This window comes from Chaetodon trifascialis, chromosome 2, assembly GCF_039877785.1.
Source record: "Chaetodon trifascialis isolate fChaTrf1 chromosome 2, fChaTrf1.hap1, whole genome shotgun sequence".
Classification (NCBI taxonomy): Eukaryota; Metazoa; Chordata; class Actinopteri; order Chaetodontiformes; family Chaetodontidae; genus Chaetodon; species Chaetodon trifascialis.
The window spans coordinates 31,376,384-31,402,728 of NC_092057.1; the positions used below are offsets into that span (position 1 = coordinate 31,376,384).

Consider the following 26,345-nt stretch of genomic DNA (forward strand, 5'->3'; position numbering starts at 1 on the left):
ACTATCAACCAGGAAGTCAATCTGGGAGGGACTAACGTTAGCATAAGACTCCTCTGTTGTATTGAGACATGGCATTGAATTAAATACTGATGGGATCATATCCTTAAATTTAGCTACAGCACTATCAGACAGGAGGCTGGTATAAGAATTTTTGCCTACTGGCTGGTAGTCTGGTAATATGAATTCGAAAGTTATTAAATGATGGTCTGATAAAAGAGGATTCTGTGAGGAGACTATTAAGTCTTCGATTTCAATGCCATATGTCAGAACAAGGTCGAGGGTGTGGTTAAAACAGTGAGTCAGTTCATGTACATTCTGGCGGAAGCCAACTGAGTCTAATACTGAGATAAACACAGTGCTAAGGCTGTCATTATCAACGTCGACATGTACATTAAAGTCACCTACAATAATTACTTTATCTGCTTCAAGAACTAAACTTGATAGAAACTCCGAGAACTCAGCTATAAATTCGGAGTAAGGACCAGGAGAGCGGTATACTACAACAAATAAAAGTGGCTGCACTGTTTTCCATTTCTCATGAGAAAGAGTGAGAACAAGGCTTTCAAATGAGTTATAGTCGAGTTTAGGTTTAGGGTTGATCAAAAGGCTTGAGTCAAAAATGGCTGCAACTCCACCTCCTCTGCCGCTGCCTCGAGGAATGTGAGTATTAATATGGCTCGGAGGAGTAGCTTCATTTAGGCTCACATACTCTTCAGGACACAGCCAGGTTTCAGTCAGACAAAATAAATCAACATTATGGTCTGATATTAACTCATTTACTAGAACAGCTTTAGAGGACAAAGATCTGATGTTAAGGAGTCCACATTTAATTCTCCTATCTTGTTGTACTATTGCAGAGGTTGTTCTAATTTTAATTAGATTCTTATGTTTAACTCCTCTTCTCTGTACTTTTGGTTTACTTAGTTTACGTGGTCGGGGGGCAGACACAGTCTCTATGGAGTGTTGGGTGGGTAACTGCTCTAATGGAAGCGCAGAGAAGCGTGTAGGACTGCAGCTCTGCCTCCTGGTCTCAACTCTGAGTTGTCAGGGGTTAGGTTCATAAATAAAATCGGTCAGATTTCTAGAGATGAGAGCTGCTCCCTCCAAAGTGGGATGGATGCCGTCTCTCCTAATCAGACCAGGTCTTCCCCAGAAAGTCTGCCAATTGTCAATGAAGCCCACACCATTTGCTGGACACCACCTCGACAGCCAGCGATTGAACGATGACATGCGGCTAAACATATCATCACTGGTCAGATTTGGCAGGGGTCCAGAGAAAACTACGGAGTCCGACATCGTTTTAGCATATGTACACACCGATTCCACATTAATTTTAGTGACCTCCGATTGGCATAACCGGGTGTCATTACAGCCGGCGTGAATAACAATCTTACGGTATTTACGCTTATCCTTAGCCAGCAGTTTCAAATTTGATTCGACGTCGCCCGCTCTGGCCCCCGGCAGGCATTTGACTATGGTCGCTGGTGTCGCTAACTTCACATTTCTCAAAATGGAGCTGCCAATAATCAGAGTTGGTTTCTCAGCGGGTGTGTCGCCGAGTGGGGAGAACCTGTTAGAAACATGAAGCGGTTGGTAGTGACCCGTGGGCTTCAGCTTGGGACTATGCTTCCTTCGAATAGCCACCCAGCCTCCCTGGTTTCCCGGCTGCTCGGGAGCTGTCGAGGGACGGCTAGCCGGAGCTGCACTTGGTCGGTCCGCACCGACTACGGGGGCCTGGCTAACTATAGCTAATGGTTTTGTTTCCATGGTGCGAAGCCGAGCTTCCAATTCACTAAGCCTCGCCTCCAACTCACCAAATAAACTACATTTATTACACGTACCAGTATCACTAAAGGAGGCAGAGGAGTAGCTAAACATGTGACACACCAAGCAGGAGAGAGCTGGAGAGGGACAGAGAGAAGCCATCGCTAGCTGCTAGGCTAAGTTGGTATAGCTAGCAGAGCAGACAAGCGCGTAGACAAATAAAATTGACGGTCGCTAAATAAACAGACTTATGGGTGCTTGAGCAGAACTAATGTTACTCTAGAGTGCGGATAAAAGGCCGCTGTAACAAAACACAGAGCAAATTACACTCAGAGGAACAAGAGCGACAAACGCACACTACTCGTAAGGCAGCAACCAGAAACAGGAAGTGAGAGGATACGCTTACCTCAGCACGTCCTGACGTGGTTGATGACGCCATATATCATGCCTTCAAGAAGACGGCAGCGTGGTTTTAATTAGTCATCATACGCACACTGCGATCAATAATTAGCAACAGCCACGATTCAATGCAACTATCTGAGTCAGCACATACAGTCAGACCTATATTTTGATCAGTATCTCATCTGACCACATCGCAAGTGCGTTCGGCACCCGTAATGGTCACTCACCCTGACCAAATGTACACAGGTGAAACTGGGATGCAAACTAATCAATTAACGTCGCTGTGCCAACCAGAAACAGCCGTGGCATCCTACAGAGCATATATACTGCATCTATCTCAGAGCACTCGAGAAAAAGAGAGACAGACACATGGAAAAACCGTAAGTGATGATCGTTGTCCGCTATTGCCCATGTCATTTCATTCCAAATACAAATGTTATCATTGTAATGCTTAACGTTATCTACAAAGATTACAGTACATCATTGCTTTGAGGAGGATGAGGAGGAGGCCGAGGATTTACCATCTAAGGACCTCATATTTAGACATCAGAATCAGAATCTGAATCAGAAATCCTTTTATTGTTGAAATTGAAATTGTTTTTGTTGCAGTGCTCCTTACAAGAATAGAATTAGAATAAAATTAAAAATATACCACAAAATATAGAACAGAATATAAAATTGGAATTTCCCCTCTTGGGACTAATAAAGGAATATTGAATTGAAAACAAAATATATATACTGAGAAAAAATAAACAGTATATACAAACGGGTGTGCAAAGTAATACAAACGGATGTCATGAGACATGAGTGACGTCAGTCTCCTCCTGGGAGAAGTTTCGGCGTCGGACACTTTCCTGTGCGGTCTCAGTCATCCTCGAAACTTGCCATGCGACTCGCCAGCGGCGATCTTAAAGGTGAGGCGACGAGCTGCTGTGCTTGGTGAGAATTTGACTTGGCTGTGTCAAACCCACTCCACGCCTTCTCCCCTCCCTCTTTCCGAATTGCGCCGCTGGGTGGGACTGAGATGAGAAGGGGAAGGAGATGCGCCGGTGGCGCATTGCACGAAAATACCAAAGTCTGCACGGCGCGGCAGACCTGACTTTGAAAATAGAGCCCCTTATATGTGCACCTTTTGTTTCCCTGGTTTGTGAAAATAAATTATTATTGGTAATTTACCTACGTCTCTAGTCTCCATATTTGAGTCCTAAACCTTACCACACAGTGTAACACTACAGTTACTCTATGGGGCTTTTATTTTGAAAGCAGCCATACCCTGACTTCCCTGTTTAGATACGTTTGCTGTCTGTGGCTTTTACTTTGAGAAAACTGGGTCCACCACTAATATACAATGACCACTGGGGGCTTTTATTTATTTATTCACTTTTTGAAAAAGCATGTTGTCACCATGAACTAGGTCCATATAAACTTACTCTGTGGGGCTTTTTTAAAAAAGAAAAAAAAGAAAAAAAAAAAGCTTCATCCAGAATTCCCTGTTAACATACAGTGCAGTGAAAAACAAGCCTTATCTTGAGTTCCCAGTTATGGTAAACAGGCTGCATTTATATAGTGCTTTTATTTTAAGCATTATAGCTTTACAACACATGGCACATTCACCCATTCTCATGCAGGCAATTTGTAGCTCTGTATGTTGCTTGTATGTATGTATATCAGAGGGACAAGAGAAATCAGAGGGACAATCCCCTTTATTTGTCACAACAGGCTACACACGCCATGCATTGGTGAAATTCTTCCACCGCTTTTGACCCATCCTGGTAGTCCTTCCTCCACGGCAGACCAGGAGCGGTGGGCTGCCATCCGACGGGCGCCCGGTGACCCAGTTTTCTTTGTCGTCACCATTGGTCAGGTGGTGATCTTCATTCATGTTTTTTATGGAAGATTCCCCAGGTGAACACGGGGAGAACATGCAAACTCCACACAGATAAGGGACAGCAGGCACTGAAGGCATGGTGGAGGACACGCCCTCTGCGCCCACAGTGCCCCAGGTGGGAATCGAACCCGGGACCTTCTAACAGTGTTGCTACTGTTTCACTGTGTGCCACCACATATGTACTATATATGCACATTATGCACGAATTGTATTGTTGTTAGAATGTATGCATTATATATACTGTGTGTATGTATACGTCTGTATGTGTCATTTGTTCCCATTGACTTACATTGTAAAAAAGGTTTTAAAGATAGTTGGTTGCTGATTCTCATTCCCAGGTCTTCAAATACTGACACTTTGGATTGACCACTGGACCAAAAGCATCTGTATTTAAAGATGTTGTCTGATTGGTTGTTTTCATTCAGATGAACAGAGGAAAAAAATAATTATTACAAAGAACAATGATAAAAGTGTGACAGCCAAGTTCCAGCCCTCACAATAATAACAACCAGCTCATAATTCATAATTCATATGAACACTGGGGGTCACTGTGATGAAATCATAACCAAATTAATTTTAGACATTTGAACAAATGACAATTGCAGCCGTTTGTCATCTGAGGACAGTCTGTGACTAGGTGTTGTTTAATGTCTTTGTTTTTTGAAAATAACATTTTAAGGGTAGACAACATTAATACATACTGAAAATTGTCAGATCACTGAGAAACAGTCAATATACTATGTGTTCATGTGCTAAAAATAGCCCACACTTCACAGTAGATTTTGGGGGGTGTCCATTTATCCAATACTTTTCTTCATTGAAAAAAAAAACTTACAAGATTTTGATCAAAATTGATGAGTTTAATAGAAAATTAAGAGGTTAAGTCAGAAGTGAAGAGTGATCATTTTCACATTTCTCTCAGTGGTTAACATGTTTCGAACCATTCCATGATAACTCATTCCTTGACTGTAACACCATGAAAATATGATCATAATTATCACATGTGGTCATTGCAAAAATGATGCAAGGCCATGAGAGGAAATAGAAGAAGGTGCCTTGAAATTTTTTGCTTGACTTTACCTGGCGTTCGATATTTATCATGTTGTGGGAGAAGCTTCTTAGCTACGCAGCTAGCTCCTAACTAGCAGTACAAATGACAGCTTATTTGTGAAAGAAAATAGCAGATTCAATTTCGTAAAGGCATACACTATACATAACAAGAACCACATTAATACGGCAATTAATACTGTTAATATTATTCTTATTACTATGATTATTAATCACTAAAATGCAGCCAGACACGAAGCTTCAGGCTGACAAGTTTATCTGAAAAAAAAAAAAGAAAACCCTCAAAGCGACATGCAAAAGTTCTTTTCATCCTGTCTTTGTCCTCCTTGACTTCATCCTTTGTTGCAATCATCAGTGCAGTGTATTTATTAAAAGGAAGGTTTTTGTTCACAGTTTTTGTCAACCTCACAGCAGTGAGAGCTCCTATTGGCTCAGGTTTCAGTATCAGCAGCTGCCATTAGCTGAGCAAAGAGAGCTCTAGCTGGTTCTCAGTCTGTTTGGCATGTCATCCAGATGACTTCAGAACTCAGGTGACAATGTGCACGTGCAAATGTTTGGGTAGAAGTGTGTTTTACATGTTATAATGTATGTCAGTGTGTACTGATGTAGTGTTGATTAGGGATGTGTGTCTGTGTGAGTGTCTGTGTTCCTATAACAGGGATGGGCAGTATTTCACATATGCATTTGAAGTACCAAATTTATATGAAGGTATATGTAAAGTGGAAATCTCATAGTTTTCAGTCCAGTTTGATTTGGCAGCACTGTTAGTTAATGGTAATAACAGCAAATATTGTATAATACCACAGGTCCCAGAAGTCTGAGGGCAGAAGTCAGGCCTTTTTGATCATTCTGTGAGTAACTGTGATCTGATTTTGGGCTCTATTTTAGATTCCGCCGCCGGCGTAGGCTGCGCACCCCGCGCAGTGGTATTTTTGTGCAGCGCAGTCAGGCGCACGGCACACTTGGTATTTTGGTAAACCAAGGCGTACAGAGGTGCGCCAGTATGGGCGTTGCGCCACAGCCAGCGGATTTGGATTTTCGTTCCATTTCAGTCCACACCAGCGGCGCAAAAGTCCACTGAAAGCTTGCCACCCCAGACCTGGTCAACTCTGTGCGCCAGCGGTGCACCGCCAGGCAAGTGGATCTTCTTAAACCGGCGGAGTCGTGCGCTCACGTCACCAATACCTCACAGTCAGGTTTCCACAGTGTCTGGCATTTCACTGCGATCAATAATTAGCAACAGCCATGATTCAATACAACTATCTGAGTCAGCACATACAGTCAGACCTAAATCTATATATTTTGATCAGTATCTCATCTGACCACATCGCAAGCGCGTTTGGCATGCATAATGGTTACTCACCCTGACTGAATGTACACAGGTGAAACAGGGATGCGAATCAATTAACGTCGCTGTGCCAACCAGAAACAGCTGTGGCATCCTACAGAGCATATATACTGCATCTGTCTCAGAGCACTCAAGAGACAGAGAGAGACAGACACATGGAAAAAACGTAAGTGATGATCGTTGTCCGCTATTACCCATGTCATTTCATTCCAAATACAAATGTTATCATTGTAATGCTTAACGTTATCTACAAAGATGGAGTACATCATTGCTTGGAGGATGACAAGGAAGAGGATGAGGAGGAGGCTGAGGATTTACCATCTAAGGACCTCATATTTAGACATGAGTGACATCAGTCTCCTTCTGGGAGAAGTTTGGCCGTTGGACACTTTCCTGCGCGGGCTCAGTCATCCTCAAAACTTGCCATGCGCCTCGAGTTGTGATTGGTGAAGATTTGACTCGGCTTTGTCAAACCCACTCCACGCCTTCTCCCCTTCCTCTTTCCGAATTGCGCCGCTGGGTGGGACTGAGATGAGAATGGGGAGTAGATGCGCCCCCTAACCCCCATTGGCGAAGCCGACCTGACTTTGCGCTGCGCCTGCACTGCGCCTTCGGCCCTTTATGTTCACATGGCACGAATCTGTGGACAGCTGCCCAGTGTGGCTGTTCCCTCTTTGATCCATTACTTCATTCTCTGCAATATTTCAAACTGATCTGATGATGTATATCAGCATATTGCATTTCCTGTGACTATTTTAAAATAGATGTCAACTGGTGTTTTCAGGGAATTTCGAGACCAACACCCAGTTCATAATACTGCAAATATCTAAACACTGCAGTACTTTCATCACTGGACCATCGGCTGGACCATTACCATTGTGTTACCTCATTCAGCATTAATAGGAAGGTAACCAAACAGCAAGCTCAAAAGGTGAATTAGTTATTTGAAAATATTAGGCCTAAGAAGAAATATTGACTAAAGGCTAGCCCAGGGGTGTCTGAAAATAAGATACTACTACTACTACTACTACTACTACTAATAATAATAATAATAATAATAATAATAGGAAGAAGAATAAGAATAATAACATTATTATTATTATTTTTATTATTATTATTATTATTATTATTATTATGTGCAAGTCAATACTGTACTTGTATTTAGTTAATAGGGAAAATGGTGCACCAATGCACAGCTTCTGAGATGGAAATTAAGCATGAAAGCACACAAAGAAAGCTGTTAATATAATCTGCTACTGTTCCTTGAATACGCAATAAATGTATTGTTCACAGTCCCTTCCAGGCTTAGCAAAGGCTTTATGTCTGAATTTAGTGAGCTTTTATCTAAAATCACTATTTAGTGCGACTCCTTGTCTTTGGTAATTTATTGATATTGAGAACACCACCAATTGTTTTGCTAACCAGTTTACTGGTTATCAACCTTTGAGTTCATATAGAATACTGCTGGACCTACTCATAATCAGGCACACACTCTTGACCCAGTTATTTCTAAGGGCTTTTTTGATAAAGCTTATAGTTAGGGCTGGCTCAGGCTTGTCCTGGACCAGCCCCTAGTTATGCTGCTGTAGGATTAGACTGTCGGGGGACATCCAAAGATACACCGAGCTCCTCTGTCCTTCTGTCCCTCTCCATCCGCACGCTCTCATGTCCTACCACAGCGTGTTACTAACTTAGCTCCTTCCCCGGAGTCTCTGTGCTTCGTCGTCTTGCAGGTTCCCATGGACAGTGGCTGAATCTGGATTGTGGATTGCAGCTGCGTCTCCTGCCTTGGCCCTGCCTGACATCCACTGCAACTGCTACTGCTGTTATTACATCCACTGTCACTGTTACTGTGACTGCATGTCTGTCTCTCTGTCTCTGTCTCTCTCTCTCTCTCTCTCTCTCTCTCTGACTGCTTTTCTTTCTGTCTCTCTGTCTCTGTCTCTGTCTCTGTCTCTCTCTCTCTGACTGCATTTCTGTCTGTCTGTCTGTCTGTCTGTCTGTCTGTCTGTCTGTCTGTCTGTCTGTCTGTCTGTCTGTCTGTCTGTCTGTCTCCCTCTCTTGCTCTTCCTCTCTCACCCAACCGGTCGAGGCAGATGGCCGCCCACCCAGAGTCTGGTTCTGCTCGAGGTTTCTGCCTGTTAAAAGGAAGTTTTTCCTCGCCACTGTCGCCAAGTGCTTGCTCATGGGGGAATTGTTGGTTTCTTTGTAGATAAAAGAGCTTGGTCTGTACCAGCTCTATATGGAAAGTGTCATGAGACAACTTCTGTTGTGATTTGGCGCTATACAAATAAAATTGAATTGAATTGAATTGAATTGAATTGAATTGAATTGAATTGAATTGAATTGAATTGAATTGAATTGAACTTTAATATAACCCAGATTTTAGACAGCTTTTGTATTTTTTTCAGTGGTGACCAAACATGTACCTGGTTTAAAACTGGTCAAAAGATACTGAATTTGTCCAGACAGATACACTGTCATGTGTACCAGGTCACAGTCTGATTTTAATTTTTCTTCTTTGTGTGACAATTTGGTCAATAATTTTTGACAGTGACTCTTTACAAGGTCAACATTAGTTTCTGTCTTTTTTCTTTTCTTTTCTTTCTTTTTTTTAAACATCTTGGGGGAATGAGAAAGAGTGATGAAAACCAGTTTGTAGATTGATTATAATATCAAAGTACCTAATGAGTAAATATAACTTACTTTACTAAATTAAAAAAAATAAACAGCATTACTTTTCCCAAATTATTCCTGTGAACTGAATTGATGAACTGGTTAGTCTTGCTTATGCCAATACCTGCAGAGCTCTACTCAGAGAAATGTAATGAATTTGCTTCATACTTTAAATATAAATTTTCCAACATTGCCAAAAAAGCATAATCTTGATCCACTTGTTTTTGAGGACAACGGTTTATCAGTCTGGTTAAAGGTAACCACAGTACAACACTACAGAAACTTCCTTGGTCAAGGATCTTAAAATTGTCAACAATCATAACGTTTCTATTCTGGTGCTTCTTGTCCTAAGTGCATTCTTTGATGCTGCTGACCATATAATTCTTCTTTACAATGGATGGTCTTTCTCCATTTCTATTGACAACTTTGAATTTTTTGAAATTTATATTAAAATTTAAAGCAGATGAATATACTAAAATTAAGTTAATGTTACAAGTTAATAACCTCGTCCAATGCATTGTCAAATATTGGATGGCAAAAAACTTTTTACAGCCAAATAAGGAGCAAACAGAGATTCTTTTTGTAGATCCCAAGGCTTGTTGGTAAAACCCTGTGAGCATGGCAAAAACTTTGGTGTGATTTTAATAACTGATCTTAGAAGAACATTTCATATTTCTTTACTGTGTCGCTCTCACTGCTAGTTAACATAAAATGCACCACAGACATCGCGTTTAAAAATCCGGTATACTGCAATATACAGAGTTCATTATATATTTAAAACTTCCTGCACTCCAGCTTTAACCTCATAGCCATCAATGAGAGCAAGAGTAACTCAATTAGAAAGTCATTTACAGTGATATTTAAGTTAAGACACCACAGAACTTATTAATAGGGTACTGTTTAACTTGGAAACACAGTAGTTCCCCCGAGATCCAAATGCTGATGTATCAAATCAGGCAGTATACTGTGTTTTGTCTGAATATTTGTGCATTTGATGTTTTTTGTCATTTGTTTGATCAATCTATGGTGGTGTGGTACATTTCATGAAAGCCACTACATGTAGGATTTTTATCTTTGTAGTATCTTTCAAACTATTGTGATAACTGTTTTCAGCCAATTTGTCAATTGGCTGAGTCAATATGTTGCTTTCAACCCAGCCATTTGTTTTTTGATGCTACCAGAAGGCGTCAGAAATATTGGCCAAAGATGTGTTCAAATACACAGTGTGATTATTTTGTACCAACATGCATTTTTGTTTGTTTTGGCCCATCCCTGTGTATAGTGTATGTGTTCACATATCAGTGGTTTTGTGTAAGTTTGTTATATAAGTGTTTTTATATATGTATATCTGTGTGTGTGTGTGTGTGTGTGTGTGTGTGTGTGTGTGTGTGTGTGTGTGTGTGTGTGTGTGTCAGTGCATGCATCTCTTGGGTCTGGTAAAAGTCTCTACTAATTAGGGATTTTCAGGCAGAAATAAGGAAAACAATTAGGAATAATAACATCATTATCATTATCCGCTATCACAAAATTTCTATTATTTTATGAATTCACAGATGTGATTTTTCCAAACGTCTGTTTATGTTCGTAGCACTCTCACTCATTTCAACTAAGATTCTGCTTTTATGCTCACAATTCCTGATCACATCCCTGATTAATGTTGTTATTGCATTAGGTCAGCATCACAAGTGTTCTTTTTTCTGTAGAAGATGAGCCCCAAGGCAAAAATCTATGAAACAATGTGTGTGTGTTTGTTTAGAAAACTGTCCACTGTGCTTGATTGCTTTTCATGATTTTGCAAATGACCAGTCATTTTTATCGCTAATGGTCAAGGGATTCACTTTGTAGGTGGGCAGGTCTTTGCTGAAGCCTGACAGCCAAGTGGTAAGAGGACAACATCTGTCCAATATTTCTAGGCTAGATGTTAAAGAGTGAGATCAGGAGTTCTCGGAGATATGACTAGCCAAACTCCAGACTGAAAATTCTGGAAAGATGACCCATGGTGTGGATTAATTGATCACAGAAGGAGATGACAAGCATTTCCATTCGCTTTCAGAGGGGAAGGGAGGATGTGTATCCACTGGCTTTAAGGCACTGGCTCAGGTGAGGTCAGGAAAGATCAGTCATGCTGAGGCTCATGGGCAATCCTGGACGGAGGTAAGCCACCGGGACACGACCATTCTCACTGGTTGATCCTGTGATGGACAGACGAGCTTTGGAGCGCATTGCATCTGTGAATTTCATCTGTACAAGAAAAAAATATGTTAACCAAACAGATGACATAGCTGTAAACAGTCACTGCGGTCAGCTGTTGTGATAGTTCAAGTCTGTAACTTGTAACCCCTACATGTAAAACCACATTTCTGTTTCTGTGAAGATTGAGCAAATTAGCAACAACATGTAAATTGGTGAACTTTACAGGTGTTACAATTTTATTATTCTCCCTGCTTCCAGTCTTTATGCTAAGCTAGGTTAACCATGTCCTGACTCCAACTCTGTACTTGCACACATGCTATTTATATCCCTCTCAACATCATGTCTGTTATGACTTATGTGGTTCAGACTTACATCATGTGTGGTGTCATCAGGTTTCAGCGAGTATGTTTTCTTCCATATTCTTGGACTTTCAGTCAATAAAATCAGACACATACGGTATTCAAGTTTCATAGTTGTGTGTGAAACACATTCTTTCACACACAAACAAAATGAATAATAATATAAAATAATAATAATAATAATAATAATAATAATAATAATAATTTATGTGTATTTTTACACTGAGACCCTTTGCTAGGACAGTTATACCGTGTAAACTGAGAGTGATGTGGATCAACCTGTGGTCTATTTGCATGGGTCAACGCATGTATTACTGGAACCAGGTACTGAAAATAATTCAATGACACAGACATTTAAATGTCATTTAATTGATGAAGAAAGAAGCTAAAAAGAGAGAAAGAGAAAGAATGATAGATGAAGAAAAAAGATTTCTAAGAAATAGGCAATCAAAAACAAGTGAGAGTGTTGGCTGTGGGTGGCCGTGGCTCAGGAGGTAGAGTGGTTGTCCACCGATCAGGAGGTCAGTGATTCAATCCCTGGCCTTGGCAGTCCACATGCCAAAGTATCCTTAGGCAAGATACTGATCCCCAAAACTGCCCCCAATGTTGCACCACTGGTGTGTCAATTCATATCTACGTTGCTTTGGATAGAAGCATCTGCCAAATGACTAATTGTAATTGTAATTGAGTGTGCATAAGGACAGACAGTGTGGTGAAAATTCATCAAGAAATTATTTTCTGTAGTTCTGTTGCCTATTGGTGAAATGTTAAGAGTAGGATTGCTTAATAGAAATGTTGTTTTTTTTAAAGAGTTTTTGCTTCAATTTAATAAAATATCTAAACAAAGAAAACATTCCTGCCTGGCTATTTTGTCCATGAACATTCACAAATTTCTAAATTGTTTTCCCAGAAAAGTTACATTAGCTCAATATATATAGTTAATATAGTTGCAATATAAAATTAAAGTACAGCATTCCATTTTAAACACACACACACACACACACACACACACACACACACACACACACACACACACAGAAAGAAAAGCAGAAGGAACGAGAGAATAGGGACAGAAATGTACAACAGAAATGTACATTAATTATTTTAAAATTGAGAACATTTACTGAAACCTTCGGATGCAGCAAGACACACCATAGCCCTTTTTTTTTTTAGCAAATAAATGGAAAATGTGTGAAAAAGCAGTGTATTGGGTTATGTTTGTATGCAGTATGGTGTGAGAAACATTTGAAGCAAATCAAACGATTGACAAAGTGAACGTAACATCATGGAATTTGGTTTGGATTATCTCCTTGTGAAGAGTATATTGCTAAGGTGACTGATGCACATTTAATTTTTCAGTTAGATAACCACTCTTTGCCAAGCCCTGGTGGCATTATGCGGGTGTGCCCCATTCCTCTCCTTTAGGAAGCAGAAATCATAGTTGTCATTATAGTCATTCTACAACACAGGGTTGCATGATGCATGATGCATGATGCAAGTTGTAGTCCCCTTGTGTTACTCAACTGATTCAGTCATTACATCACGCAATATGGGACATACTGTATATACTAGCCCCACAGGGCAGCTTCTGATCTGGAGGAAAATCTCCAACACAAGTACATTGTGGACAAAGTAGAAACATGTAACTGTTTCATCTAAAAGCAAACAGAACCAAACCATTTGGGAAAAACTAGTCACATGAATGTACACGTGGATGCCATCTATGTAGGTGTATCCCACATGCACAGCTCCCAAGGTATCCAATCTCTGCTGCTCCTCAGATGCAAAAGAAGACCTTAAAAGCCACTGCACACTGCAGAGATACAGTAACCATAAGTACTTAAGGTAGGTACATTTGACATTTAACATTAAAATCATTTGAAACTAACTTGTTTATAGTTTGTACTTTTGTGTTCAACTTTCTGTTACCCAGACCTACCTGTCTGTCTGCCTGCCTGCCTGCCTACCTGTATACTTACTTGCCTACCTACTGGTCTGCCTGTCTGTCAGCCTGTACTTGCCTGTAAGTCATATCATCAATAAATCACTGAGGTCATCCTGCTGCCTCCTCTGTCCCTTTTGCCCTGCATAACCAGCCTTGAAATTGCTTGTTGTGGCTTCAAGAGGAAGAGGTAATGCCATGTGACCTCAGTTTTTCCTTTTTTTTTTTTTTTTTCCCTCAAAAATGCAGCTGTGGAACATTTAAGATGATTCTGAGCCAGGTCCTGTCTTAGCTAAGGAAATTCTATATGAATTACCAGCTAGCTTTAGCTATTTAACTCTGTAGGGTCAGGTATGAGTATGAAGATTTGGTCTCACATGTCACCAAAGGTCATCCACTTTTTAGGCTTGAATAGAGGTGCCTTCAATCAGGCCATACAGGGGTGTGATATCCCTCACTGAACAGTGATGTTTACCTCTGTAACACAGTGGTATTATGCTTATGTTTGTCTATATCAGTCCAAACCATCCCATCTTCAATAATGAAATCATGGGGCTGCCTAATGAACAGCTGAGAGATGGGAGTGAGTGACCAATGAATCAGTCCATTAAAGAGGATGATTGGCTAGAAAGTAAGAAAGGAGTGGGAGAAACAGGGAAATCACTGAGAATCAGAGAAAGAACAAAGTAAAAACTGAAATGTGGTGGTAGGTGGGAAGACAAGAAGAAGAGGGTATTTGACAGTGGGAAGAAGGAAGGAGAGGAGGACAGAGCATGGTAAGAAGAGTGGTAAAAAGGAGAGGTCAGGCAAAGTTTGAAAGCAGGGGTAGAGGAGGTGTAATGGGGTAATGGGCAATGAGTGAACAAAGGAAAGGAGAATCACAGCCACATACAGTCTTGACCAAATTTCTTGTATTTAGAATGTTGACTCAATTGTTGTCTCCACATTACTATTGTTTATCAAAAACAACTGCTGCATTCACATCATGCCACTCAGCAATGCCAGCCAACTTCAGTGGCAATGCTTGTCTAATTATTGTGATGATTTTAATAAGTAAATAGATTCCACCTACTAAATCATACATTCAAAAGTATGGTGTATCATTCTCATTTGTTGTTGTTAACACATTTCATTTCAGAACAGTTTATAAAAATGATAACACTGATTAGCACATGTAATAACACAATTAATGAACTGGAAACAAAACAGCTTGAAGCTCAGGCAAACCAAAACTAGGCATCACATTTTGCCATTCAACAAGGAAAGGCTATCACAACTTTATCTTTCAATGAGGAAAGGAAAACACGAGGACTAGACTGTATGTCATTTAACTCATTTGGTGTCAGTGTTCCACACAATGTTTTCCTGAATGGAAAAACCTTATTTGTTGCTGCTTTAAATGATGGGTCTATTTTCTTAAGTTGTGCTCAACCATTTAAAAAAGAAATAATTTCAAATGAAAGCAGGTATTTCAAAGAACAATGGGGTCTTGAAAATAGTTGGCTGGTGACCATATGATTAAGGCAGGACCAAAAATAATAATAGTAAGAATTTACAGTAATTTACAGTATATTTTCACATCACTTATTCATTCTGTATGTCAGTCAATACTTCAGAATTTGGTTTGACAGCAGACTATCTTTCAAGGTTCATAGTCATAATTTGTCTCAAAAGAGAAACTCAAACTAGGCTCGTATAGAATTAAAGGATGTCTGTCTTCTGCCAAATGTAACACATGTCTGTCCTTGACTATGGAGATATTCTTTCTTATAATTGTTAATTATTTATTAGTTGAAATCCTTATTGTCTGATGTTTTTTATAATTCTTGTAATTGTTTTTATTAATTCATTGTTTGTGTAATTGTGTAGCTTCTGTTTGCTGATTATGTGTTTGTGAATGTTTCTTGTTCTCTCTTTGAAAAGAGATCTTAATTTTGATGAGACTCATTACATAAAGATAAAAATAAGTTAATGACAATATTACTCCTTCCTGCACTTCCTGGAGATGTTTCACATCACAGCAGCCTACCAGAAAATATCATCATTTGAGTCACTGGAAGACAAGGAAATTCATGGTACGTAGCTTAACAGTGATTACAAAGAGGTAAAGGGGAAGCATGAAGGTAAAACAAAAATAAAAATATTTTCAATGTGAATTTTTCAATCAGTCAAGCTAATGAAAATGCAGTTTGCCACTGAATTTGCTCAGCACTACCATAATATGAATGCAGCTGTTGTTTTAGTTGTTGTTTGATGGTATGAATTAATGCCAATTAAATGTTAATTGCTAATTGAACATTGAACATTGTGTATGACTGTGAAATGCGGAAAGTTTTGGCCATCAATCATCACTCTCCTACCCGTATTAGATCTTGACGCTCTCAATGCCGTAAACGTTGTAGCCCTCTTTATAGGTGGCGTAGTTTGGCTGGTGGCTGGGGGACAGCAGGTTGAAGTTGGGGGCATGTTGAGGAGAAGACAGAGTGTGTGTGTAGTTTCCTGTGTGCTGGGGGGACGGCAAGGTGTTGGCTGCCACCTTTGTAACAAAAATAAAGTAATTGTTATTGCTTTACTGATTATGATTATGGAACAACGGTGATTCTTTACCCGTTCCAGCTTTTTCAGTTTTTATTTTATTAGTTATACGTAGGTTAACACTGTGTCAATGCTACAATGAAATCCGAGAAAAAACAGGTCAGCTCAGCAGTAAGAGCACTTACTGCACTTATAAATAACATGTATAACTATTACTACTGATTCAAGTGACAACAGACAGCACAGATAGTCAATAACTGCAAAGGCAATATGGGTTTGCATTAGAGACAGAAAAAGAGAGCGAGATTAATATAGCTCACTTTCAATAAATAAAATAAAAAGGATATAAAATGAGATGGAAGTGTTTCTCCTTTCTGAATTCTATATATAGGCTACTGTAATGTACTGTATACAGTGGCAGCTGGTGAAAAATTTACCATCCCAATACAACTGAACAGAAACGGCAGGATATCAGTGCTCTGTGAAATAATAATTATTTAATGCCAATATTAATAACTTGAGGCATTTTTGCACAAAACATAAACAACATATTGCACAACCACAATTTTGGCAATAAATTACTTTACTTACTACCTTTTTAAATACAGCTGAGCACATGAAACAGTACTGTTTCATGTGCTCAGCTGTACTAGCATTGTCGATTTACCACTAATACACTAGTGCATTAGTGGTAAATCGACGATAGCATAGTATGTTTTAAGTATATTAAGAAATTAATGCTGGAATAAAAAAATACTGTACAGTAATTTATGATAAAGCTAAATGTTACTAATATGATCAGAACTGCAACAGTTAACTGATTTTTCAATTAGCAGATCAAGAAAAATACAATCTGCAAGAATTTTGATAATTTCAACATTCGAGTGACCAATCCAGAAAATGATGAACAGATTACACATACAATAATATAAGCAAACACACACTATTTAGACAAAATATCTGAAATTTCTTAAGTGCAATACATTGCTGGATGATGTGCTGTGCTATGGTCAACTTTATACAAAGACAAATCTGGTCAAGGGAATGAATGTGTGTGTATACAGACGGACAGTACTCTTCTGTTGAAGAGTACTTTGTATGAATATGAAACTGGCCTGGACAAAAATGATGGTACCCTTAACTATTTTGTTGCACAACCTTTTGAGCTAATCACTGCAGTCAGATGATTTCTGTAACTCTCAGTGAGACTTCTGCAAGTGTCGACTTCTGCAAGTGTCGACTTCTGCAAGTGTCGACTCCTGGTGAGCAAACTGCTCCAGCTGTCTCAGGTGTGAAGGCTGTCCTTCTCCAGACTGCATGTTCCAGCTTTTTCCACAGATGTTCAGTAGGATTCAGTTTGGGGCTCATTGGAGGCCACTTCAGAACAGTCCAGTGTGTCGTTCTTAGCCATTCTCCTTTGTGTAACTGTGTGTTTCAGGTCATTACCCTATGCAACGACACCTGACCTGTGACCTAGACCAGGCTTTCTGACATGGGACAGCACATTTGGCTCCAGAATGCCTTGATAGTCTTGAGATTTCACTGAACCCTGCACATATTCGAGACACACTGTGCCAGGTGCAGCAAAGCAGCCCCAGAAAAGAACCAAGCCTGATCCATGTTTCACAGTAGGTATAGCGTGTCTTCTTTTGTATGCTTCACCATATACAGATGCAAAAATGAAGCAAACAAAGAAAAGAACTACTGTGAAACATGGAACTGATCCATGTTTCACAGTAGTTCTGATGCATGATGAGGTTGAGCTGATGGGCATACCAGTGAATGTAGTGTGCACCTGCATACACATCCTTTACCTTCCGCTGCACTCCACCTGTGGCTCCCCTCATTACTGCAGCCCCATCATAGGCCTGGGCGTTCAGCCGACTCTCCTGTCCGGGAGGGAAGATAGTGCTCAGCGCTGTGGCAATCGTGTCAGCAGCAGCATTCTGAAGAGGGATGAACTCGAAAAAACGCTCTTGAATGTTGTGACGAGTGTCAATGTATTCTAGCACAAGCACCAACTGGCAGTGGGTGGAAATGTCAGTTGTCTCATCAGCCTGAATAACAATATAATCCACACTTTTTACTTCCTCGAGAACGTGGGTCTTGAGTACTGACAACATGTAGTCCAGCAGTTCGTTCAGCATGGTCTTTGAGATGCCTTTGAAAACTGTCATTGCCTTCAGGTGCTCCTCCAGCACAGTATCAAGATATGCGACCAGATCGACTAAGCCCCTAAACACACCGGGGTTGTCTGAAGATTCCGTCTCATCGTGGCAAAGTCAGCTCAAATGGCCTGCAGAATTTAATATAGTCTATTATCTTAGACAAAATGTGCCAGTTCCTGTCCTCTTCATTGTGCTTCCTCACACCAAGCCTGTGCCTTTTATCCAATTGCGTTGCGATGTTAGCTCTGCCTAGCATCGTTAGTTTGACTGTGTTCTCCATATGTGCCCTCGTACTCTCGTGTTTCTTTATCTTCTCAGGTAAATGTTGCATATCCCTTACTCCTGTAACAGTCATGCCGTATCTGTCCCAGCCATTTTGAAGAGCAAACACGGGAAGCAATATAAAGCAGTTACATGATTGCATCCAGCAAGCCAAGGCTTCCTGCTGTACCAATTACGAGAGAAGCCTCTTGTATAAACTTTACCTTTTTCACTGGCTCATTGGCTTATTTTGATGTTAGGCTGATCTGGGCCTCGCTGTTTTATTTTGAGTTTTTCCACCAATGATCTCCTCTCAAATGGACTTTGGAGTATACTTTCACTGTGCGCATCATCCATCATTGTCATTTTCATCACATATCCAACGCACTCCCACAGGTGAACTTGGCTTGGAGTGATATATTTATTGCCCTTTGGGCATCAGATTTGATGACGCTGATTGGATAAATTCCTGTTGCTATGTCAAATCTCTTGTCGGTAATTGGCTGCTCTGCCGCACTGGCAGGGCGATTTTTCTATCGCCCCAGCAAGTCAGCAGAGATGAGCAGGAAACTATTTAAATTATAATTTATATTTTGTATACGACATGTCAATTCGAATTTAAACACACATGGTGCTCAAAATAAGTGATTATTGTTTATTTTAAAAATATTTATTTTAAAAATGAAAAATCCAAAACACCAGGAGGCCAGCCACCACTGACTGTATATATGCTGTTGGGTAAGTGTTCTTTCTGTAGTTTGTGCCTGTTAAAAAAAATAACCCCTCATCTGCCTGCCAAACAACCCAAACAACCAGGATAATTATGAATAAGGCTAATTATAATAAGTAGAAAAGGGAATGAGAAAAAAGTCAAAGATTAAAAAGCAATGCAGTTTTTGCAACCTAGGGCAAGCACCTTTTATTGTCACCTGGAAATGCACCAGACCCCTCTGTTTAGCATTGTGTGTGGCTAGCCCACATGGGAGAGGTCCCATGTGAATTCTTTGTGTTGAGCCTGACTGGGCCCCATGGACACAGACCAGTGATCTACCCTGCCAGGTACATCTCCAAGATGAGGACTCAGTCCACATTTTCTTGGCAAGGTTGCTGTATTCCAAAGATGCCACCTATTCAAGTATTTGCAGTTTTTCATCAGTAGCTATTGCCCCCACCAACACAGCTCCCAGCATTACTGGGGCACACAAAATCCTCAACCACAAAAATGTGAGGATTCAAGGGAAGTTGATAAGAGTACCTGGTGCCAGAACACCTTAGATCAAAGATCAGTATTCAGCTTTATATGTTCAAGCACATGTCTTGGACACTCTGGGCAAGAGTGAACAGAGCTGCCAACTGAACCCATCTGCTGCCACCATTGCCAAGTGCTTACCTAAGGTGGCACGGTAGCTTGGTGGTAACACTGTCGCCTCACAGCTAGAAGGTCTCGGTTCGAATCCTGCTGTGGGCGCAGGGGGCGTGTCCTCCACCATGCCTTTGGTGCCTGCTGCTCGAGGAAAAATAAGGGCCTTTCTGTTTGGAGTTTGCATGTTCTCCTTATGTTCACCTGAGGTATCCTCCATAAAAAATACCCCCACTGAAGACATGCAAGAAGATTACTACCTGACCAATGGTGACAAATGAGAGTTGGGTCGACTGGCAGCCCACCGCTTCTGGTCTGCTGTGGAGGAAGGACTGACCATGGATGGATAAAAAAGCGGGAAATTTATTTTATTTATCCTTTATTTATCCAGGTAAAAACTCATTGAGATTTAAAAACCTCTTTTACATGAGTGACCTGGCTAAGAAAGCAGTGCACAAACAAACAGCACCACATAGAATACAGACAGTGAAAATGTACAAAAGATTACAGATTACATAAGGAAAACACAAGAGCTGAAAGATCTCCTTTCTTGATCCTTCAAAACTGATCTAAAGTCCCCCAGGCTAATAAGTTCAGTCAGTCCTAAATCCTTTTGTAAGTTGTTCCAGCTTGAGGGGGCAGAAAATTTAAACGCCTTTTTCCCCAACTCAGTCCTGACTCTTGGGACCTGCATCTGTATGATGTTCTGGCACCGTAGGCTGTAATGGCTGGAGGTTCTGCACATGTACAGGCACAAATATGGGGGGAGAAGCCCAAGTATAGATTTATATATAAAAGACATCCAGTGGGAGAACTGGCGAACAGATAATAAACGGAGATCTGCTTTCATAAAAAGCAGATCTCCGTAGTCCAGTAAAGGTAAAAAGTTCATTAAGATTAAACGTTCCCTTACCCAAAGTGAAAGACAATGTTTATTTCTAAAGAAGAAACCTGATTTAAGTTTCAGCTTAGAAGATCATCTACATGGGGCTTGACAGTCAGGTTCTCATCAATCAAAATACCTAAGTATTTATAAGAGGCGACCAATTCTATTTCAGCTCCTTGGACAGTTAACAACCTGGGAATGTTCGATGGGAGCTGCTTGCCATTTGAAAAGAGCATAGCCTATTTATTTGCATTTAGCACTAATTTAAGTTCGTTCAGACGGGACTGAACAACATCAAAAGCAGACTGCAGGTATTCAAAGCATTGTAATACTGATGGAGATGAACAATAAATGACTGTGTCATCAGCATAAGAGTGGGACACAGTATTTGGCAAATTATCACAAAGGTTGTTAACGTATATTGTGAAGAGCAATGGCCCTAATATCGAGCCTTGTGGCACACCCTTTGAAACAGGAAGAAGGGAAGAAGAGGACCCAGAGACCTGGACACGCTGTGTTCTGCCTGATAGGTAGTTGTTGACCCACTTTACAGCCTGGCTGGATAAACCAATCTTACGGAGTCTGTGTGCAAGAATAACGTGGTCGACTGTGTCAAATGCTTTTGACAGGTCAATAAAAGTGCAGTACTTCCGGGTATCGAGTGCTTCAGTTATATCATTTACCACTTTGATAGCAGCAGTTGTCGTGCTGTGCTTTTTGCAAAAACCTGACTGATGCGGTGCAAGGAGACCATATTTATCTAAATAGTATTTAAGCTGCTCACTGACCAACTTTTAGTGAACCTTGGAGAGGACACATAACTTAGAGATGGGCCTGTAGTTATTAACATTAGAGGGGGCCCCGCCTTTCAATAGGGGAAGGACATGGGCAGACTTCCATATGTCTGGAATCTTGTATTCAGATATGGTAAGATTAAAAATGTGGCACAGGGTACTGCTATGAAGTTTGCAGCAGACCTCAGAAAGAAAGGCTCGAGGTTGTCAGGTCCATCAGATTTACTGAGGTCCAATTGTTGAAGAGCTCTGAGGACCTCGGCTTCATGAAAAGGAGCAATGTCAAATTCTGGCGCCATATTGTTATGAGGTGGTGTGTGAGGGCCAAACTTCTGCTCGCTCAATTGATGTGGATGTAAGGACTCAAATAAAAATCCTGAAGAAATAAAATGTTCGTTAAAACAGTTAAGAATCTCTAATTTGTTATTTATGGTTAGTGAATCTTCTACAATAAAAGAGGGTAACTCATTTGTGATTTCTTCCCCAAATGAGGATTTAACTACTTTCCAGAACTCCTTGGGATTATTTAAATTGCGAATGGTCTGGTCAAGATAAAACTGGGATTTAGTCTTTTTAACAAGGGTAGTGAAACGGTTTCTAAGCTGCCTAAAATTCTGCCAGTCATCCTGAGATTTAGATTTTCTAGCCTTGGCCCAGGCAGCATCCCTTGCTTTGAGTAGTCTTGACAGCTCAGGGGAGAACCAAGGATTGTTTCTTCCCTTTACTCTATATTTGCGGATGGGGGCATGTTTATTTATGATAACAGTTAAAGCATCATAAAAGAATTTCCAGGCTAGCTCTACATCATTAATAGTTGAGATTCTGGACCAGTCAAAGTGCCATACATCATGGTGAAAAGCTAGCTCACAGAAGTTTTTGTAATCTCGTTTTAGAATAATTCATGGCTTTAATTTTGGGAGTTTAGCTCGTCTGACTGTAGCAATGACACAGTGATCACTTAAGTCATTAGCAAAACATCCGAATATTTATGGGGGGAATTGGTTAGAAATAGATCAAGAAGAGAAGATTTATCTGGAAATTTCTGATTTGGACGTGTTGATCCGTTAACTAGCTGTGTTAGGTTAAAGGAGTCACATAGAGATTTAAAACTATCAGAGACAGGGGACAACCAATCAAAGTTTAGATCTCCAATGAGAATAATCTCTTTAAAATCAAAAACAAATTAAAATCTAGTGCCGAAAGCTGGTTGTTCAATGAAGTTAAGGCTTCGTTACAGGCTGAAGGTGGTCTGTAACAGTCTACAATGGTGATAAAATGACCCTTATGAAGCTCTAGTTTCAGGGCAAGAAATTCAAATTGTTTGCTAAGGGAAACTGAAGAAATGACTGTGGTGTGAAAGTTATGTCTGACATAAATTGCAATGCCACCCCCTTTACTAGGACGGTCACAGCGAAAAACATTATACCCTTTAATTGCAATATCTTTGTCTGTAATGGAGTTCTTGAGCCAGGTTTCAGATAAAACAAGAATGTCTGCATTAGTAGTTTTGTCCAGATTTTCACTTGATCTAGTTTTGGTAGCAGACTTCTTACATTTAAGTGAATAATTCCAAATCCTGATCTTGATTTAAAGTCACTTGGAGAGGTCAGACAATTAATATCAACCAACGAGGAAGCAACTACAGGAGGGTTTTGCAGGATTGCAATGTAAGGTTGATGTTACATGACAGAAGACGGGACCCTACACGGTTTAAGTGGAGACGATCGTGCTTGAAAAGGTCCGGTCTACTGTATGTAGGAAGGTGGTGAAATTATCTACATAGGGGATGCCAATATTATTGCAATAGCCTTTGAGCCATATATGAAGTTGCCTTATTCGGCTAAATTTTACGTCGCCAAAGGAGGGGGGAGGGAGCAGGCCAGAGATGATGCACTGCTTATTTAAGTGTAAAATATTGTCAATGAGACGCATGCAGTCCTTCCTGAGATTTATTGACTGTTGCAGTTTGACATAATTTATTCCTCCCACATGAGCGACAACGGTCTGGGCAGAGGGGTGGTTTCGCAGCAGCTGGGTGATGACGTCATTAAGCTGGTTTGTGCAGGCTCCTGGGTGACACGAGGTGTAACACCTGTTGATTCGGGCGTCACAAACCATGGAGGATCCAACTAAAAGAACGGGGGGAGTTGTTTTCAAGCTTCTTATCAGCATCCGAACCGTTAGCTGGTCCAGTGCGATCGACAGCACCGAGAGCTACAGCACGCTCCGCTTGCTAATGGACTGAACGTCGAGGCAGATTCACAGTGGGGGCTCGAGGCCGCCGGGACTCCCTCTGTGGTTGCGAGAGAGGGGGGGGCTGTGATGGCGGGAGAGGGGGGAAGTCCTGCTCTTCCAACACGTTAAAACGATTAGTGAGTGGAATTTCATCAGGAGGGGGGAGAAATCGTGGCGGCGATTTCCTCTTTCGTCTTAAATTATTTACCGAAATCCAAGTATTGTTATTGGGGGTAGAGCTGCTGATTTTGGGATTAGGGGTGAAGTGGCCAAGAGCTCCAACCATTTCCTTGGGCTTTGCTCCTTCCCTGAGCCAGCGGACCTCTGAAACTCCACTGAAAGGCTCATCTGCTGGGACGGCAGCCTGAGACACAGCTGGATTGGAAACAGTGCCCACAGGTATCCCTGTGGAAGGCTGGTCTGCCGAGATGTTAGACTGGAGCCCTGCCTCAGGTGGAATGGAGGGTGAAGCAGTTGAGATGAAAAAATCCTGTTGAGGTGTGACTGTGAAGGCGGCGACCGGAATGGCGGCGTCCAACTCGGTTCCTGTGGGGGCAGCAGCAGCGGCTCCCACCGTGACCAGCGAATCCATGATCTCTTCCTGTTCTCGGATGTAGTGAAGAGTGGATATGTGTCCCTCCAGTTCAGCAATGGTGCAGCGATGATCGAGAACGACTTGGTTCAGCTAGAGGCAGCGATCACATCCGGACGGAGAGGTGAGTGATAGCATGATGAGGTAGATGGTGGCTGGAAGTGAAAACAGACTGCAGCCAGTAAAAGTGATACGTGGAAACAGGTGTTGTAGATTTAGGTATGGCTTGATATGTCAGCCGTGGCTCTGATCGCCCGGGCTACGAAATGTAGCCCACGAACAGATGAAATAGTGGTAGGGTGGACATAGTGATCCGAGTCGAAACGTACCGGCAGAGGCCCCAAGAACGGGGCCTACTGCTGTGATAAGGCCTCTGGTAAGCCTTAAGGTGGTGGTGGCGCCGGCTGCGGCTGATGTCGGTAGTGGCGAGCAAGACCGGTCTGGCTGGCGGTTCCGATCCCAACACGGACCCACTAAGTGGGCCCGCTGTGAAGATCAGGCTTCTGTTTGTGGGTTGTTGATTGGCTTGCTCCGGTGTCTGTAGTCCCTGTTGTGTCAGCTACTACCAGCGCATTTCTGGTCTGGTTGTTGGAGGCTCAGCTGACAGGATTTTCCCACGCCGTCAGCCTCCTCCTTGAACTGCCACCTTATCGTGGTGGAGGAGTTTGAGTACCCGAATGATCCTAGAGGCTATGTTGTCCGGGGCTTAATGCCCCTAGTAGGGTCTCCCAAGGCAAACAGGTTCTAGGTGACGGGTCAGACTAAGAGCAGTTCAAAAAGCCCCTTATGAAAGAAATTCAATCAAGGAAGTGTACGTCGCCCGGATTGGCGTCACCGGGTTGGGGCTCGCAGGCGAGCGCCTGGTGGCCACGGGACCCGGCCGGGCACAGCCCGAAGGAGCGACGTGTGCCCGCCTTCCCGTAGGCCCACCACCCGCAGGAAGGATCAGAAGGGGCCGGTGCTATGTGATATGGGTAGCAGTCGTGGGCGGGGGCCCCGACGACCCAAACTCTGGACAACGACTCTGGCTATGGGGACATGGAATGTCACCTCACTGTGGGGGAAAGAGCCTGAGCTAGTGCAGGAGGTTGAGCGGTACTGGCTAGAGATAGTCGGGCTCACCTCCACGCACAGTCTGGGCTCTGGAACCCAACTCCTTGAGAGAGGCTGGACTCTCTTCTACTCTGGAGTTGCCCGTGGTGAGAGGCGGCGAGCTGGTGTGGGCTTGCTTATAGCCCCCCAGCTCAGCCGCCATGTGTTGGAGTTCTCCCCGCTGAGCGAGAGGGTCACTTCCCTGCGCCTTCGGGTTGGGGATAGGTCTCTCACTGTTGTTTCGGCCTACGGGCCGAACAGTAGTGTAGAGTACCCGGCCTTCTTGGAGTCCCTGGGAGGGGTACTGGAAAGTGCTCCAACCGGGGACTCCATTGTTCTGCTGGGGGACTTCAATGCTCACGTGGGCAGCAACAGTGACACCTGGAGGGGTGTGATTGGGAGGAACGGCCTCCCCGATCTGAACCTGAGTGGTGTTCTGTTATTGGATTTCTGTGCTAGTCACAGTTTGTCCATAACGAACACCATGTTCAAGCATAAGGGTGTCCATCAGTGCACGTGGCACCAGGACACCCTAGGCCGGAGGTCAATGATCAACTTTGTAGTCGTGTCATCTGACCTTCGGCGGTATGTCTTGGACACTCGGGTAAAGAGAGGGGCTGAGCTGTCAACTGATCACCACCTGGTGGCGAGTTGGATTTGCTGGCAGGGGAAGAAGTGGGACAGACTTGGCAGACCCAAACGTACCGTGAGGAAGTAAGGGATGCTGTCAAGCTGAAGGAGTCCTATTGGGCCTGGTTGGCTCATAGGACTCCTGAGGCAGC

At 42.0% G+C, this 26,345-nt stretch overlaps 2 protein-coding genes across 4 annotated transcripts in view; both read right to left on the reverse strand.

Annotated features, from left to right (window-relative positions):
• Nucleotides 1-1,044: 1,044 nt before the first annotated feature.
• LOC139338197 (uncharacterized) lies at nucleotides 1,045-1,926 on the reverse strand. Its single transcript, XM_070973183.1, has one exon. The coding sequence runs from the start codon at nucleotides 1,924-1,926 to the stop codon at nucleotides 1,045-1,047; it is 882 nt and encodes a 293-aa protein (XP_070829284.1).
• Nucleotides 1,927-8,386: 6,460 nt separating this feature from the next.
• The window catches only part of LOC139347667 (glutamate receptor 2-like), a 236,651-nt gene continuing 218,692 nt past the window's right edge, over nucleotides 8,387-26,345 (reverse strand). For 2 of the 3 annotated variants that reach the window (XM_070987431.1, XM_070987415.1), the window contains exon 19: nucleotides 8,387-11,387. In XM_070987431.1, coding sequence (XP_070843532.1) covers nucleotides 11,253-11,387 — 135 coding nt within the window. In that variant the 3' untranslated portion in view covers nucleotides 8,387-11,252. Of the gene's footprint in view, nucleotides 11,388-16,000; nucleotides 16,177-26,345 lie in introns of all 3 variants that reach the window. The other variant, XM_070987407.1, reaches the window with a different exon arrangement.